This window comes from Macaca mulatta, chromosome 7 (genome assembly GCF_049350105.2).
Source record: "Macaca mulatta isolate MMU2019108-1 chromosome 7, T2T-MMU8v2.0, whole genome shotgun sequence".
NCBI lineage: Eukaryota > Metazoa > Chordata > Mammalia > Primates > Cercopithecidae > Macaca > Macaca mulatta.
In genome coordinates, this window is record NC_133412.1 from 148,043,974 (window position 1) to 148,060,336 (window position 16,363).

At 45.7% G+C, this 16,363-nt stretch overlaps 1 protein-coding gene across 1 annotated transcript; it reads right to left on the minus strand.

Moving 5' to 3' along the window:
- Positions 1–6,488: 6,488 nt before the first annotated feature.
- Positions 6,489–15,400, minus strand: PROX2 (prospero homeobox 2). The gene is made up of 5 exons (XM_015144134.3): positions 13,940–15,400; positions 12,602–12,613; positions 9,873–9,974; positions 8,262–8,456; positions 6,489–6,754 (listed from the first exon to the last, which is right to left on the minus strand). Exons 1-5 carry the CDS (start codon positions 15,236–15,238, stop codon positions 6,584–6,586), a joined length of 1,779 nt encoding a protein of 592 aa, XP_014999620.1. The 5' UTR covers positions 15,239–15,400; the 3' UTR covers positions 6,489–6,583.
- Between the last annotated feature and the right edge of the window lie 963 nt (positions 15,401–16,363).

Genomic DNA, 16,363 nt, shown 5'->3' on the forward strand with positions numbered 1-16,363 from the left:
AAGTTAAGAAAATATGCAAGCCAAGACTAGTCTACTCAGTGGACATAGATACAGCCCCAAGAAGCAGTGGTTAGAGATGGCAAGTTGCATAATTTTAGAAATACCACATTAGCCACTGAGTTTTTAATTAAGAGGGTGTCTGCAGTGTAGGCCAGGTGCAGTGGCTCACTTGTAATCCCAGCACTTTGGGAGGCAGAGGTGGGTGGATCACAAGGTCAGGAGTTCAAGACCAGCCTGACCAATATGGTGAAACCCCGTCTCTACTAAAAATACAAAAATTAGCCAGGCGTGGTGGTGTGCGCCTATAGTCCCAGCTACTCAGGAGGCTGAGGCAGGAGAATCACTTGAACCTGGGAGGCAGAGCTTGCAGTGAGCCAAGATTGCACCACTGCACTCCAGCCTGGGCCACAGAGCAAGACTCCGTAAAAAAACAAAACAAAACAAAACAAACAAACAAAAAAAAAACGCAGTGTATCCCCCTGTGTAAGGAAAAAGCAGGTCAGTGTCTGAGCAACCAACCAAGAAACAGCAATAGTTGTCATGCCATTTGTCAAGTAAACATGTCAACATGAGGTTGTAGTTAAAAAGTAAATGAGGAAATGCATATAAACTTCATAGCACAAAGCTTTTTAGCTGGGTTTTCTTCTCAAACTATATTAACATAGTTTAAAGCTAAGTTTTATGGTTGCGTCAGTGTTACACGTCAGTGATGTTCTTAAGCTAAGAATTCTTTTTCACTGTGAAGCAGTACAAATTCATGACTTTACTAACAATTTATGATTGCTGAGCAGTAATACAGCTCACATTTACTGAGCACATACTATGCTCTAGAAGTGTGTTGAGCATTTCACATGTATTGTTTTACCTGAACCTTAGAACAGTATTATGAGGTAGGTGCTATACTGTTATCTCTGTTTTACAGATGACCAAGCTGAGGCCAAGAAGAATAAATAGTTTAGAGATCTGTAGCTGATAGGTGGTTGAGCCAGGATGAAAAGACACTCCAAAGCCCGTGCACCTAACAAACTACTCGACTTGGGAAAGGTATTAGGTGAGGTGGAAAGCAAATGGGATGGGGGAAGCAGCGTCAGGTCAGATACCTGATGATAAAGTGGGGAAAAGGTAAAGGGAGGAACAACATTCTTGCTGACAGCTGAAGCTCCAGTCCAGAAGCAGTTACTGAGGGCATGGAAGTCAGAGCCACAGAAATCAGTAAGTAGGGGAAAGAGAAGGGTTTTCCTAAGAGAAGAAAAGGAACTGACATTTGTTTGAGGTGTGACTGGAGAATTGGAAATGGCAAAACAAGAGTTTCTGAGCATGAAGGGGTGAGATGGTGAGAAATGAAATCACCCTGAAAAACTCTTAGTGAAAGAAAAGCAGACCCCTAGTGAGCAGATGGACATGTCAAACTGGCGACGTTTTGGGTTGTTCCTTTACTGTGTTCATTGTCCACCTGCCTTCAGCAGTTCATCAAACACTCCCTCTTCCTCTGGAGGCTAGCATCTGTTTTGCGTTTTTTGTTTTTTTTTAATAGGACTGAGCATTCAACTCTTAGGCAGTTGGTTGTACTACTTAGGTTATTGCAAAGAGGGCCAGGTGCGGTGGTTTACGCCTGTGATCTCGGCACTTTAGGAGGCAAAGGCGGGCGGATCACCAGAGGTCAGGAGTTCAAGACCAGCCTGCCAACATGGCAAGACCCCGTCTCTACTAAAAATACAAATATTAGGCCGGGCGCAGTGGCTCACGCCTGTAATCCCAGCACTTTGGGAGGCCGAGGCGGGCGGATCACGAGGTCAGGAGATCGAGACCATCCTGGCTAACACGGTGAAACCCCGTCTCTACTAAAAATGCAAAAAACTAGCCGGGCGAGGCGGCGGGCGCCTGTAGTCCCAGCTACTCGGGAGGCTGAGGCAGGGGAATGGCGTGAACCCGGGAGGCGGAGCTTGCAGTGAGCCGAGATCGCGCCACTGCACTCCAGCCTGGGCGACTAAGCGAGACTCTGTCTCAAAAAAAAAAAATACAAATATTAGCCAGGCGTGGTGGCATGCACCTGTAATCCCAGCTACTCAGGAGACTGAGGCACAAGAATCGCTTGAACCCGGAAGGTAAAGGCTGCAGTGAGCCGAGATGGTGTCACCACACTCCAGCCTAGGTGACAGAGCAAGACTCCATCTCAAAAAAAAAAAAAAAGCTTTTTCTTTGTGTAGGAATTGTCGAATCCTGAAAAATACTTTTTCATGAATCATCTTCTTCCACAGGTGAGTGCTTAGTAACTCTTTGTAAATGTAAATACCATGATCTACCTCAAAGGTACAGCATGTATTATTAATACTCTCAAGTAGATCATCTGAACTTATACCTTACAGGTGTATATGTGTATATTTGTGGTAAATCTGACCACGAATATTGTATACAATACTTTCATGAAATGCATTATATTTGCCATATTGTCACAAGTTCATTTCTCGCCACCCCAAAGCTTCAATCCCTGAAGCAGTTAAGACTTATACAGAACTCAAATTCAAATGTATAAAATCCTCAGCCTGATAGAGCTATATTGTTCTAGCTAAAGTATTCAGTATCTCTTTCTTGCCTGTCACTGTTTCATTATCTTGTCTGATGATCTTGCTTTATGTGAAATCTGTGTAATACTTAACAGTTTGTGTAAAAACATCAAAGGATTTTTTAAATTTCTGTTTTGTTTTGATTGTATTTATTATCAAACTATGATCTGCTTTACAGAGCAAAGGATCAAAACTGTAAATAAAAGGACTAGAATCAGTTATTATGAAAATCTAGACTATATAGGACTTCAGAAAACTGGTTACCAAAATTTTGGCTAATTTTGTAAGGACTTTTTTCTTTTTTTGAGATAGAGTTTCACTCTTGTTGCCCAGGCTGGAGTGCAATGGCACGATCTCGGCTTACTGCAACCTCTGCCTCCTGGGCTCAAGCGATTCTCCTGTCTCAGCCTCCGAAGTAGCTGGGATTACAGGCACGCACCACCACTCCTGGCTAATTTTGTATTTTTACAAAAAATGCAAAATTGGAGAGACGGTGTTTCTCCGTGTTGGTCAGGCTAATCTCGAACTCCCAACCTCAGGTGATCTACCCGCCTTGGCCTCCCAAAGTGCTGGGATTACAGGCGTGAGCCACCACGTCCGGCCTTTAGGACTTTTAAAAGAAATAATTTTTATCTTTTCTTTTTCTTTCTTTCTTTTCTTTTTTTCTTTTTTTTTTTAAGGCAAGGTCTCACTCTATTGCCCAGGGCTGTGCAGTAGCATGATTGCCGGCTCACTGCAACCTCAACCTCCCAGGCTAAAATGATCCTCACCTTAGCCTTGGCCCAAGTAGCTGGGAGTACAGGCACACGCCATGATGCTGGCTAATTTTTGTATTTTCTTTTTTGGTAGAGACGGGGCCTCACCACATTGCCCAGGCTGGTCTCAAACCCCTGGGCTCAAGCGATCCTCCCACCTCAGCCTTCCAAAGTGCTGGGATTACGGGCATGAGCTACCGTGTGCAGCCAAAGATATATTTTCAAGACACTTGTAAAATTAGGTTAGGGAAGTGCAATTTTAAATTATTTTCTTCTGAGGATTCTATATTTTGTCATTGAGAGCAAAGACAATCTTTTAAAAGTGGACCTACGTAAGAGGGCTGGGTGTTAGAGCTTTATTAAAGAGTGCTGTGCTATCTGTTTGCTGTTTATGCTTTGCTCATTCTCTGATGGAAAATAAATTGTTTAGGTACGCCTTACATGTCCAGGAGATGCCTTCAGCCTCTCACCGTTTGAGTCTGGTTTGGGATTTGTATACTATATGAAACCGTGTTTGAAATAAAGGTTCCTAATGAACATTTTCCTCCATGGGATACCAATCAACTGCCTGCTTTTAATTGATAATTGGGCATTGACCCCTCAGTAGTGCCATCATCATAAACCACAGTACAGACCCTGTAGTCCACCATTGAAAAATTAGACAATTATGCAGTATTTGAACATGTCTAATCTAGGAGAGAGTAGCACCCAAAGCTGGGCACGGTGGCTCATGCCTATAATTCTGGCACTTTGGGAGGCTGAGGTGGGAGAATTGCTTGAGTCCAGCAGTTCAAGACCAGCCTGGGTAACATAGTGAGACCCCCATCTCTACAGAAAAATTTTAAAAAATTAGCTGGACATGGTGACATGTGCCTATAGTCCTATCTACTCGAGAGGCAGAGGTGGGAGGATCACTTGAACCTGGGAGATCGAGGCTACTGTGATCGTGGCACTGTGCTCCAGCCTGAGTGGCAGAGTGAGACCCTGTCTCAAAAAAATAAAATAGCGCCCTCATATACCTTAATGGAAAGAATGACCAGACCTTTGGCAAAGTGTGATTGCTAAAAGAACATAATAACCCACTCAGCTTACACTCCATGTGTTTCCAACACAGAGGGATACACACTTGGTAGAAACAGAAAATTATAATAGAATTCTTCTGTTGGCAGAGCATATGTATTTATACATTCTTCTGTGTTTAGCTCAGTGGTTAGAGAACACTTCCTGGAAAGAGTGCAATACACAAATGTTTTCAATTTGAGCTTGTACATTTCATCTAATTGGTCCCTGAGACAAGGTTCACTGCCCTGGAGGTGACTTGGCTCAGCCTTTAAACACACACTAATGAATTTCAGGTTTGGGACAGAAGAAGGGCTGCTCTCAATTGGACAATCATGTGAACTTGTTTCCCCTGTGTGCCTAACTTAGGTATGTAATGTCACTCTGGATAGAGGGTTCTTCTACTGTCTCCAGACACAGAAAACTGATTGCCCGTGCTCAGAGCACTCCATGCTTGCCTGTGTTTAAAACTTAGTTTTGGCAGATTCCTTCATTTTTGTGAAAATAGAGCAAAGATCTTCTGAGTGCAGTTGGATGTATTGGAGGGCGCTTAATAACCTTTAGCCTGTAAAGATGGGTTTGGGCTAAGTCTGTTTTGTTTTTCCTTTCATCTGTTTGAAGAGAAAATTCGAAGGAAAATTCATCTTTCATACCTTTTTATGCTGATAGTTCTAGTAATAGTTTAGGGATTTTATCTCATCTGCTCCAGCAGCGCCCCAACAGAAAAATCATGGAATTTGAGTAGCCAAATATGAAACTTGTTTTATATAGACAGGAAAGAAGCTAATGAACTCACAGACACCCCTTATCAGGACTACAAAGCCCAAGCTATGTATTACCCCCACCCAACCCCGCGTACCTTTGGCAGTGCTTACAAAGACTTGATCCTGACTAGCTTAGAAGACAGATGCAGTTACTCAGCTTTGTACGTGTCTCGCCTGTATGCTCAAGAGTGGGTCACAATTTGTGTTGGGCCAGCAGTGGGGTAAATGTTGATTTCATGAATTCCTTCATCAGTGGAAGGTCAGCCATGGACTGTAATTTTGTTACGGAGTGGGAGAATTTCCATTTCTGTGTGATGCTGCATTTGTCCCAGTTATGCCATTTATCATCTGCAAGGCTGTGCACAGCCTGTGCAAGCCTCCTGTCTGGACCACAGTTCTTCCTTCCTAATTTAAGCAGCGTGGGCCAGATGATCTCCTAAGGCCCTTTCTACCTTTCACAGTCTGAAGTTCAGCTTCTGCATATATGAGGTTGGGGCACCAATTGCATTGGTCAACTGGAGACTATTTGCATTATCCAGCTGATAAACTCTTCCAGCAGACAAATGTGAATAAATAGCAACACTCAAGTCCTGCAGAAAGTTTGTCTTGAGTTTGCTGAAATGATCAGCAGAAATCTTGGGCGGTGAAGTGCTCCTAAGTGCTGGGCAGGAGTTGTCAGGTGATGGTGCCCTGTCAGCGCTGGATGCTTACTAGGGGTGGGGTCCTACCTGAGATCCTGAGTTAGCTGCAGGAGATGGGTCCAGCATGCAGTCGGGCATCAGAAAGTCTTGGTTCCTCCAGGCTCCTGACTGTCCCTATCAACCCAGATGCCCTGGCCTCATAGGCTTTGGCGAGTTACCTTGCAGTTCTAAAGCTTCTGTTTGGTCATTTTTTAAAATGATGATAATAACTACTTTTCAGGGTGAAAAGCTTAAAGATAAAGTATGTGAAAGTATCTAGCAAATAGATGGCGTTTTATAAGTAGGAAACTAAAAACAGCAATTTGTAAAAACCCCTAATAAGATAACCTTATCTGAAAGAGGGGTTCAAAAAACTAACATTTGTGTGTGAAGAACATTGCATAGGACATACTGTCCTTTAATCCTTAACAACCTCATTTTACAGATGCAGAGATACCAGGAAGTTCCCAGGGTCACAACATCTGGAAACAATGGAGTTGAGCTTCAAGTCTTCTGATTGAAAACTTGTGTTCCTTTTACAATATACTACCAATACAGTTAGTCCATTTTATAGTTAAAGTTCAATTTCTGATGATTCTGGAAAGGGAAATAAATGATCAAAATGGTAATAGTACCTATTTTGGTAGAGGAGATTTCCTTGTGCCCTTTTTATATGACTACAGCTATATTACCATTTAAGACAAACCCAGGAAACCCTAGCCAGTCACTCCTCACATTGTGAGATCTTAACCCCGAAACAGCTACTGGGGATAGCTGGAAGATTTGAATATCTCTGGGATGTCACTGTCCAGTTTCGAAATAATTTTATAAATGGGTTTCTTCCAGGAAGGATCTGAGTCTCTCCCTGCGGAGACAGCCCTGAAGAACTCCTGTAACGTCAAGCTGGCAATTTCCAAGAAGCAATCTGGAACCTGCATTTCCAAAGAGACCCACAAGAAAGAAAAGACGTGATGTTGGGGAGCATTGGTGCCAGAACCCTCACTAGCGGATGCTGCCTGTTTCTTGGGAAGTGGGCTAGGAGCATCCCTGCTCCACCGGCCCCTGATTCTGCAACCCTAGGAATCCTCTGCTCCCTCATCAGACACAAACCTTGATATGACAGCTCCAATGAGAAAGTCCTGGGAGAAGGTGAATTAAGGACACTTCCTTTGTAGGAGAAGCTGATCCCGCTAATGGGTGACTTTTTACTAAGTAGGTCAGAAAATCTTACTGAAAGTAAATCTGTGGCTCAAAGAGACTTTGGTATTCTTTTCCCTAGTACTAACTGTGGAAGGAGTGCCCCCAAGCTTCTGACTGTCATACCTCATTCCACTGCCTTTTAGGGCTGGGTCTGAAGAGCTTACACTCCTGCTTTCAGAGCCGGTTGACAGGGGTGCTGTTCCAGAATCCTAACGCAGACTGGCACCATGAATGATCGGTTGCTGCACCGCCAAGCTCCAGACCCAGCTTGGCTTGGGGCTTGCCGCCACTGCAGGCCAAGTAACCACCCTGTGTGGAAAGATGCGGCAGTGCTGCCTGTCCCATACTGGCCCTGACCCCTTGAGCCTCAGAAAGGGAGACATGGACAATTTTCCCCACAGGTAGCCTTAGCTTTCCAAACGTATTCTGACTGACCAGTCAACCAGTGGATGACCACAGTTCTTGTATTTCTTGGAGGTATCAATAAACCACTCTTGGTGATCACAGTCAAGGGAGAAAGCAAGAAGAGGGAAATGTAATCTGTGACCAGATATACCCAGCACCTGCAGAATCGGATGCCAGCCTGACAGAGCTGTCAGCTGTGCATGAGGCACCACGCATCTCTTGATTAGGAATGAGCACCACTGACACCTAGGCTCACCCTTCACTGATGCTTTACCTCTGAGGTGCCACCAGTGTGCCTTCACAGGGATCCCCGAGGGACTGAGCTTGAGTGTTGTTTATTGTTATTTCCAGAAAGGATTTGAGGTGATTTGAGGGGCCTTCCATAGAAGGCCCACAGATACACTTTCAAGGGAAAATACAGATAAGAACCAAATCATGAAAAGCATAGAAATTGTTGAAAAAACCTAGGCCAAGACTAGGTGTCACAACTGAGCTCAGCATTCTGTCCTGAGCCTCCTGGCACTAAGGCAAAAAGGTCAGTAAATAATGTAACTTGATAACGACAGGGTATTCAGTCTAAGATGGTATAACACCTGGCAGACCTCTCCCTAAGCTTCAGAATGAAGACTGGCTGTAGACTCAGTTTGCTGCTTCCACCTGTTGCCCGAGTGAAGCTATTGAGGCTGTGATCTTTGTGGATGATACAGAGATTGGCCCAGGCTGCCCTGGCTGTCAGTAACTTAAGGAGACACAGAAGGGGGATCTTTCCTAAAACTCGAATCATGTAGGGAAGACACTCATCAGACCTCATGGGACCCCAGTACATGGTCTTACCTCAAAGTCATTTCCCTTGTTATAGTGCATATTGAGAGCTCGAAAAAGTTCTGAATTGCGGAGAACCACCAGCATTTTGGGATTTGTGACACCATCTGAAATTGCTTGCCGGGCAGATTTTTCCATTTGGATGTAATAAAACTCACGAAAGTTGCTGAACCACTTGATCATCTGGGAGGTAATGCAGCGGTTGAACTGTACAAACAAGAGGTCCATCCAGTCAGACATTTGCCACGAGGTGCTCTGAATTAGAACCGTCTGCTTCCAGCTCAGTATAGGGGTTCATATACATGGCTTTAACCAGCATTAACAGGGGCTTCCTTTAAAAAAACAAGCGAAGCCACCGCTGTTTTCCAAGCCTATTCAGTAATACTCGGAAAAATCTAAATTGGCTTCAGTACCTGTTATAACAAATTTTTTTTTTTATATGCTAGATTCATGAGGGTTGTTTTACCCATGAAAAGCTTTATGTGGTGTTTGAGTGGGACTTAGGGGTCAAGACCAGTGTGGTGCCAGATTTTGCTGCACCCAGGTGGATTGCATGGCAGGCCTGGGGCCTTCTGCCTGGATAAAGGGCCAAGGGAAGGGCAAGGTATAGGTCAGGGAGCAGTTTATTAGCAACTTTGAATTGTGGAATGAATTGAAATCAACATCAGAGGTTGCTTCAGGGATCAACCAACCAACTGAATATGAGGAAAGAAAAGTTTGAATGATGTAGGCCAAAAGTATTAACAGCCCCTAACCCAACACCCAAGGTAAAGGAGGCCCTCAGAAACCTTTTATGGGAAAAGGAGAGGTCTGGTCCCAACAATTAGTTTGATTTTCCTTATTGTCACACTTCATCTGTATGTACTTTCACTCAGTTTTGAACTATAGCAACTTGAACATAAATTTGCCAGTGTCTGATACACACACATACACTCTCTCTCTCTCTACATATATATATATATGGTTTTTTGTTTTTGTGTGTTTTTTTGAGATGGAGGCTCGCTCTGTCGCCCAGGCTGGAGTGCAGTGGCGTGATCTCTGTTCACTGCAACCTCTGCCTCCGAGGTTCAAATGTTTCTCCTTCTCCTGCCTCAGCCTCCGAGTAGCTGGGATTACAGGCGCCCACCACCACGCCAGCTAGTTTTTGTGTTTTCAGTAGAGACGGGGTTTCACCATGTTGGTCAGGCTGGTCTCGAACTCCTGACCTCAGGCCATCTGCCCACCTCGGCCTCCCAAAGTGTTGGGATTACAAGCGTGAGCCACTGCACCCAGCCTATTTTTTCTTTTTCATAGTGTCCCCAGCCAAGGCAGAAAACTAGCCAAAAAGGCCACTAACTAGTGTTTCTCTTTCCCGCTACTTTTCCTGCCCATGTGTTTCTGTTTGGGGGGATTATCTACAGCTCAGTAGCTTAAGAATTTAGACAGCCAACCTTTCTAGCCTAAAGTTATTCATGATTATTTGGGTAGAGTCTCAGCCCAGAAGTGGACATTGCACCGATTCCATCAACAACACTAAGGGGAGCTTGAAGAGCACATACGATGACCTAGGACTTGCCTCACACCAGGCGAAACACTGTCACGTGGGAGTTCTGCAGAAGCTGCAATTTAGTTGAGTGACTTTACCTGAACATCAGGAAAATAAGCCTTCAGGAGGTTGGAGCTGGGATATCGTGCGAAGAAAAACATTAGTTTGGCCTTCTTCAAGTGACCAGGGTTTAGACCTTCCTGGATTTATCTCAGTGTCAAGGAAAATGAACACTTTAAAATGCCAGTTTATCAATTAACTAGTGAATTCCTTGTTCCTGTGGTTTCTATTTGATTTCGTTTTGTTTTTCTGATTGGAATTGTGTATTTCCTCCATTTTTCTGTCTCTGGAAACTCTGGTCAAATAAGCTGAATGCCATATGTGCACAGTTAAGTCACAGGATGTGAAAACCATCTCGATGTGGAAAAGTTATGTACCACAGATGATGTCAAATACAGTTTGGTGTATTTTGTGTGTGTGTGTGTGTGTGTGTGTGTGTGTGTGTGTGTGGTGTCCCAGTGGGATGGGAAGAGATGGCAGTTCTGTCCCAGATAAATGATTTCAAATCCCCAAGCGGAGATTTACTTCCCCCCTCTGCCTCAGTTTCCTCAGCTGTAAAACGAGAAGAATAAGCTAGGTGGTCCCCATTCTGGCTGTCACTCTTATCATTGCCTTTGTAGTGTTGCCTTTATAACCAGGAAACATCTAAGCAAGCTGAGTACCAGCTCACATTTTGCTCTTGCTCAAGAAGCTTAAATGGTTGGGTGGCACCCACTCTCCATTTGCCTGGCAGAACTGTCCTTCATCTTTCAGGTCTCAGCTCAGAAGCTCCCGCCTCTGTTAAACCCTTCCTTGCCAAATTAGGCCTTCCTTAACCTGGGCTGTGAAGACCCTTTGTACAAACTGTGTCAGCAATGACCTTATTGGAATTTTTACTGCATGTTTGTCTCCTCGTTTAGACTGTGAGCTCCTTGAGAGTGAGGACCTTATCTTTTCATCTTGGTGCCTAGCCCAGTTCTAGGAACATAGTAGGTGCTCAATAAATATTTGTTGTGTGAAGGAGTAAGTGAGTGAACGGTCAACCTTAATCCATACACATATATGGAAATTATATTCCAAACTATACCTTACTCTGGGAACAGACATATTCCTTCCCCTTTAACAAGAGTTGGAGAATTGTGATGTGACTGCCTAGCACTGGAGCAGGACAGAAATGAAAAAAAGATTCTTACACAAATACGCCTTGCATTTTCAGGGACACTCCTTAGGCTGGCTGAGAAGCATTACACAGAGTAACTTGGGATCTCAGATCTGAGAGCTGTAGCTTAAGACAATTAAGACTTCCACATAGGACGAATCTGTTTAACCAGAAGAAACCAGACCAACTGACTAGTTATAGGTGGCCCAGGCACCTGGTTGCTGCACAGAAGGCCCCTCCCTGCTACCCCATCAGCCCTACTTATCCTTCCTACAGATCCACAAGTGCTGTGGAAAGAATCCTGGATTGGGATTCCAAAGACCCACTTTCAGACACTGATTTTGCCATTAGCTGTGTGACCTTGGGCCAGCCACTTAACTACTCTGAGCCTCATTGCTAAGATGTGCAGTATAGTGATTAAAGCTTGTACTTGGCCATCAGATCCCGGGTTTGAATCCTGGTTGCTCATTAGTGTGTCTTGGGGCTTTGGGCGAGTTAGCTCCTTTCTCTGTCTCTGCTTCTTGGATACCCAATCTTAGAATGGATGCTTGAGAACAGTGAGATAATACAGGTCTAAACCCCTTATCTGAAATGCTGGGCCAAATGGAGTTCAGGTTTCAGAATTTGTTAGCTTATAAAGATAATATGATGTGTGTACCACGCATTCATTAACATCCACAGCTGAGACAGTCTATAATCCAATGGCATTCACATTTCTGCAGCAAAATGTATGACTTACTAAGTGGGATAAAATCTATAAATAGCCTCCAGTCAGTGCAGGCCAGGTTTTGCTACCGAAAAAAATATTGCATCAGTCTTAAGTGGGGGGAAAATCATAGGGCTTTATGGGTTTCAGAATTGTAGCTAAGTGGTGGTGGGCACATATGTGTGAAATGCTGGTAGCAATGCCTGCCACGGAGAAAGTGTTCTGTCAATGCTGCCCTCATGATCTTCACATCTGCCCTCCCTGTGTCACAGGATGTCATGTGAACGTAAACGTTCTTTTTATGCTGTAAAGCAGCTTGCTCTCAGGTGGTTTTCATGGTCCACAGGAATAAATCTCTGGTCTTGGAATATAGGCAGCAGGAATGGGGGAAGAGTTGAGGGGCCAGGGGGCCCCAAGTCATTCCAAAGATAGTCAAATACTTCACCCATGCAGCCAGTCCTGGCTTAGGTATTTCTTAGGATAGGCCCCAAACCTCCAGAAGCTCTCTGAGCCCAATCCCCAGTTTGGGGGGGGCCAGCAACAGGCACATGTAGGTGCTCAACAAATAGCAAATTCTGGGGGACCATCTGCCTGAGGTGTTTTTGCAGCTGTCTGTATTTAATGGAGAGTCAACCAGTGGTTATCAAAGGCCCAGACAGTTGGCCTTTCTTATAAAGAAAATCTGTCTGTGGTGGAATCTCTGCCTCCAAGAGTGGTGGCAAGTGAAGTATTCTCAGCGTTGCTTTTACAGTTGCTCGCTGACTTCCAGGTTAACTTTGGGGTGTTTCCAACACCTTTGACCGGCAGGGGGCGCTCGTGGCATTTAGGACACAAAGGCAGGGTCTGGCATGGTAATGAGCTGGTCCCACCCCATCCCACTGCCCGCACAGCAGCTGCCAGGCAAAGGACACGACTGTTCTCACCTGGATATGCAACTCCACAGACTCATCAGCCTCTGGAGATTCGCCTCAAAGCTGCCCACAAGAAGCAGCAACGTGAGCACAGCTAGCTTAAAAAGCAACATCCAAAATACATTCTCAAGAACTCAAGTTCTGCAAGACGCTTGTTGGAAGTGGATTATTCTATGGGTCATATGGGTTTGGGGCTGTATACATTCTCCTCTTAGAGCTTCCACTTACTCATGTTAAAGGCTCTGAGAATTCCTGCAGAAAATAAACCATCTCAGTATTTCCCCAAGGTACTTTTTCTCCTAACTCAACAATTATTTATATCCCGAGGGTTACTCTGGGAAATACATTAAGAGAGTAGCGTTTGCTTAAGGGTTGCAAAGATGATGCAATAAGATCCAGACCCCTGCAGATCAACCTGGGCCACTCAGGCCTCCTCATGGGGAGCCTCCTCTCCCTTCATATGCCCAGCCCCTAGTCTCCAGGCACTCCCTTGCAGCTTGGAAGTTGTTCCTTAAACTGAAGACTTCTGGCCATTTCCAGCTGCCTCTCTGGGTTTAATCCCCGAGGAAAACTTTTTCCATCTGGCCCAGAAGTTTCTGGTCCCTCATATGCTCCCCATGAATTATCTACACAGTACAGAATTTTTGCTTGTAGAGTTATGGGGTTGGGGAGGCCATACCTCAGATGAGGTCATTCCTTTGACCTTCTCCTCCTGAGTGTATGGACAGCTGACAACCAAATTATGGGGTTCTTTCTTCCGTAGGGTATTTGTTGTATTTCGGAAGCCTATTTGAGTCTCAAAACAAAACCCTTTACACCCAAAGGAATAAGTCAAGTGGCAGAACCCGATGGGTCATAGAAGAAGGTAAGTAAACCTTCCCAGGTCCTTAAATTCCAGAATGTGGTCACCACTTTAAGCTGAAGGCCCAGAGCAACATTAAGAAGACCCTGAGTGATCTGTCGCCACCTCCTCTTCAACTTTCAGTTTTCTTGTTTCTCTGCACAGTGCCAATGATATTTTAATTTATTTTTTGAGACATTTTTTCTCTCTGTTGCCCAGCTAGAGTGCAGTGGTGCAATCATAGCTCACTGTAACCTCGAACTCCCGGGCTCAAGCTATCCTCCTGCCTCAGCCTCCTGAGTAGCTAGGACTACAGGCGTGTACCATCATGTGCAGATAATTTTTTACTTTTAGAGATGGGGTCTAGCTATGTTGTCCAGGCTAGTCTTGAACACCTGTCCTCAAGTAATCCTTCCACCTTGGCCTCCCAAAGCACTGGGATTATAAGCATGAGCCACTGTACCTAGCCAACAATGAGAACTTCAATTGCTATTAAAGGATATGTGGACCGAAGAGAAAGGCAGTGCCTCAGTGACGGCATGCAGGCCTCCCTGTTCCATCTTCACCGAGGGAAGAAGGGGCAGACTTTCCAGATGGGCAGAGGTGAAAGGCAGGGGACACTGCTGCTGGCTCAGGACCAATGATTGTGGTTTAGTAGTTCTCCAAGGTCGTCGGGCGGGCTCTGAGGAGGGGTGCCTCTGGGAAGATGAGTCCTGGGGAGGACTGCTACTCCAATGGCCATTGTTGCATCCATAACCCAGTAGCTCGCTAAGAATCTGATTTTCCTGGATGTGGGAAGGTGCAGTCAAGGGACAGTTTGCTGGGAGATCCTGACAGCGTTTGGGGATCATTCTTGGAGGGATAGGGTACCTAGGAGAATCTAGAGGCTTGGCCAGTGACAAGTTTCCTACTGGGACCCCAGCTTGTAGCTGGACCCTCCTGGGCAAGGCAGCCAAAGCAAGTGGATCTTCACAGGCCTCTCCCACAGGAGGTGAGGGCTCGCTTCTACCCTCTGGCACCTGCCCCTGGAAACTTCTGCCCAGATGAGTCAGGCGGCCTGGTGGATCCAACAGTACCTTTTGTAATACTGAATCCACAGCCCGGGATACTGCCCTGGTCAGCTCTTTCCTCAGAATCTCCAGCGAATCTGGTGCTCCAGAAGGAAGGAACCTGGGCTCCTCAGATTCTTGGTGTTTTTCTGCCCCAGAGAGGTCCTTGCTGGAACCCTGCTGGTGGTCACCATCCACAGCCCAGGGGCGAGGCCCACAGCCATTCCCCTGCTTTGCACTCAGAGGGCCTTTCCGGGTGCCACAGCCTCCTGGCCCCTGAGCTGTGTCCCTGGGCTTGGCAGCCTGTAGGATGTGCTCTTGCAGATGTCTTAGCTGTTGCTTCAGCAGGTGAAGTTGTTCTCTCACACGAGGGCCCCCCTTCCTGTTGCCCTGGTCCCAGGCAGGGAGTGGCATCAGGAGGCCTTGCTGTGTGGGAAGGCTCTGCTTCCTCTTCCTCTCTCGGGCCTTCTCTGGGCAGCGTGGGCTGTCCCCAGCTTGTGCACTGCCTGGTACCAGAGGATTCGGGGAGAGACACATGCCTCGGACGATGGTTTCCACTCTGGCCCTCTTCGCCTGGATGTGCTCATCACCAAACCATTCGGGGTCTGCAGGGCTGGAGCTGGGGACCTGGCTCCAGGGAAACTGGGAGTCTCTACCCAGCTCTGGAGGAGATGAGCTTCTCTCACCTTCCATGCAGGCTTCTGCCAGGTGGGAGCAGATCTGGGGCTGAGGAGAAAGCAAGATGGAGTTTGGATCCATCCCAGGCACTTGTTTGGGGCTTCAGGAATTCCTCCTCCTTATTTCCTCAGCTGGAAGTGCACCCAGAATGAGCTGGGCTTCCTTCTCTGCACTTAGAACGGTGAAGAGCCACTGTCACTAAGGAAAGATTCAGATTCTGGGATGCCAGGGCTCATGAACCTTCTGGGCAGACTCCTGAAATTAGAGACAGGAAGAAAACAGCACATGTGACTTTGAACAGTCCTTTTAAAATTTGAATGTGCAAACATTCAATGCGATCTTGTTAAAGTGCAGATTTCAGTTCAGTAGATCTAGGGTAGCGCAGAGATTCTCCATTTTGAACCAGCTCTCAGGTAATGCTGATGCTGCTGGTCTCAGAACCCCACTTTAAGGAGATTCTCAGAGTGATCTTACAGGGAGAAAAATCTTCTCCTGCTTGGGCATAACAATAAAATAATAATAATAATATCATAGTGGCAGCCACCTGAACAAGTGGCATTATGCCAAGAACTCTACGTCCATTGCTTAATTTAATTAATTTGTCATAACAGCTCCATGAGAATGTGATCATGCCTATTGTCTACAGATAAGGAAACAAGATCAGAGAAGAAGCTACTTCCCTATGGTCATGCAGTTAGTAAGTGACAGACTGGGGTCAAACCAAGCTTTGTTTGATTCAGAGTGACTTTTCTAGTGACTAAGGGCAACAGAATCACCCAAGGCACTTTTTAGAAATAGCAAATTCGGCAGGGCACGGTGGCTCACGCCCATAATCCCAGCACTTTGAGAGGCCGAGGCGGGCAGATCACCTGAGGTCGGGAGTTTGAGACCAGCCTGACCAACATGGAGAAACCCTGTCTCTACCAAAAGTACAAAATTAGCTGGGCGTGTCGGTGGGTACCTGTAATCCCAGCTACTTGGGAGGCTGAGGCAGGAGAATCACTTGATCCCGGGAGGTGGAGATTGCCATGAGCCGAGATCGGCTCTGCACTCCAGCCTGGGCGTCAGAGTGAGACTCCTTCTCAAAAAAAAAAAAAAAAAAAAAAAGCAAATTCTGACCGGGCACGGTATCTCACGCCTGTGATCCCAGCACTTTGGGAGGCCAGGGTGGATGGATCACCTGAGATCAAGAGTTTCGCATTGAAT

Coding starts and splice junctions, on each gene's coding strand:
- PROX2 (XM_015144134.3), bottom strand. CDS start 15,238: ATGGATCCAAACTCCATCTTGCTTTCTCCTCAGCCCCAGATCTGCTCC. Junction 8,457..9,872: donor CTTATTTTCCTGATGTTCAG/GTAAAGTCACTC, acceptor TTGTTTGTACAG/TTCAACCGCTGCATTACCTC. Junction 6,755..8,261: donor ACAAGGGAAATGACTTTGAG/GTAAGACCATGT, acceptor TTGGAAATGCAG/GTTCCAGATTGCTTCTTGGA.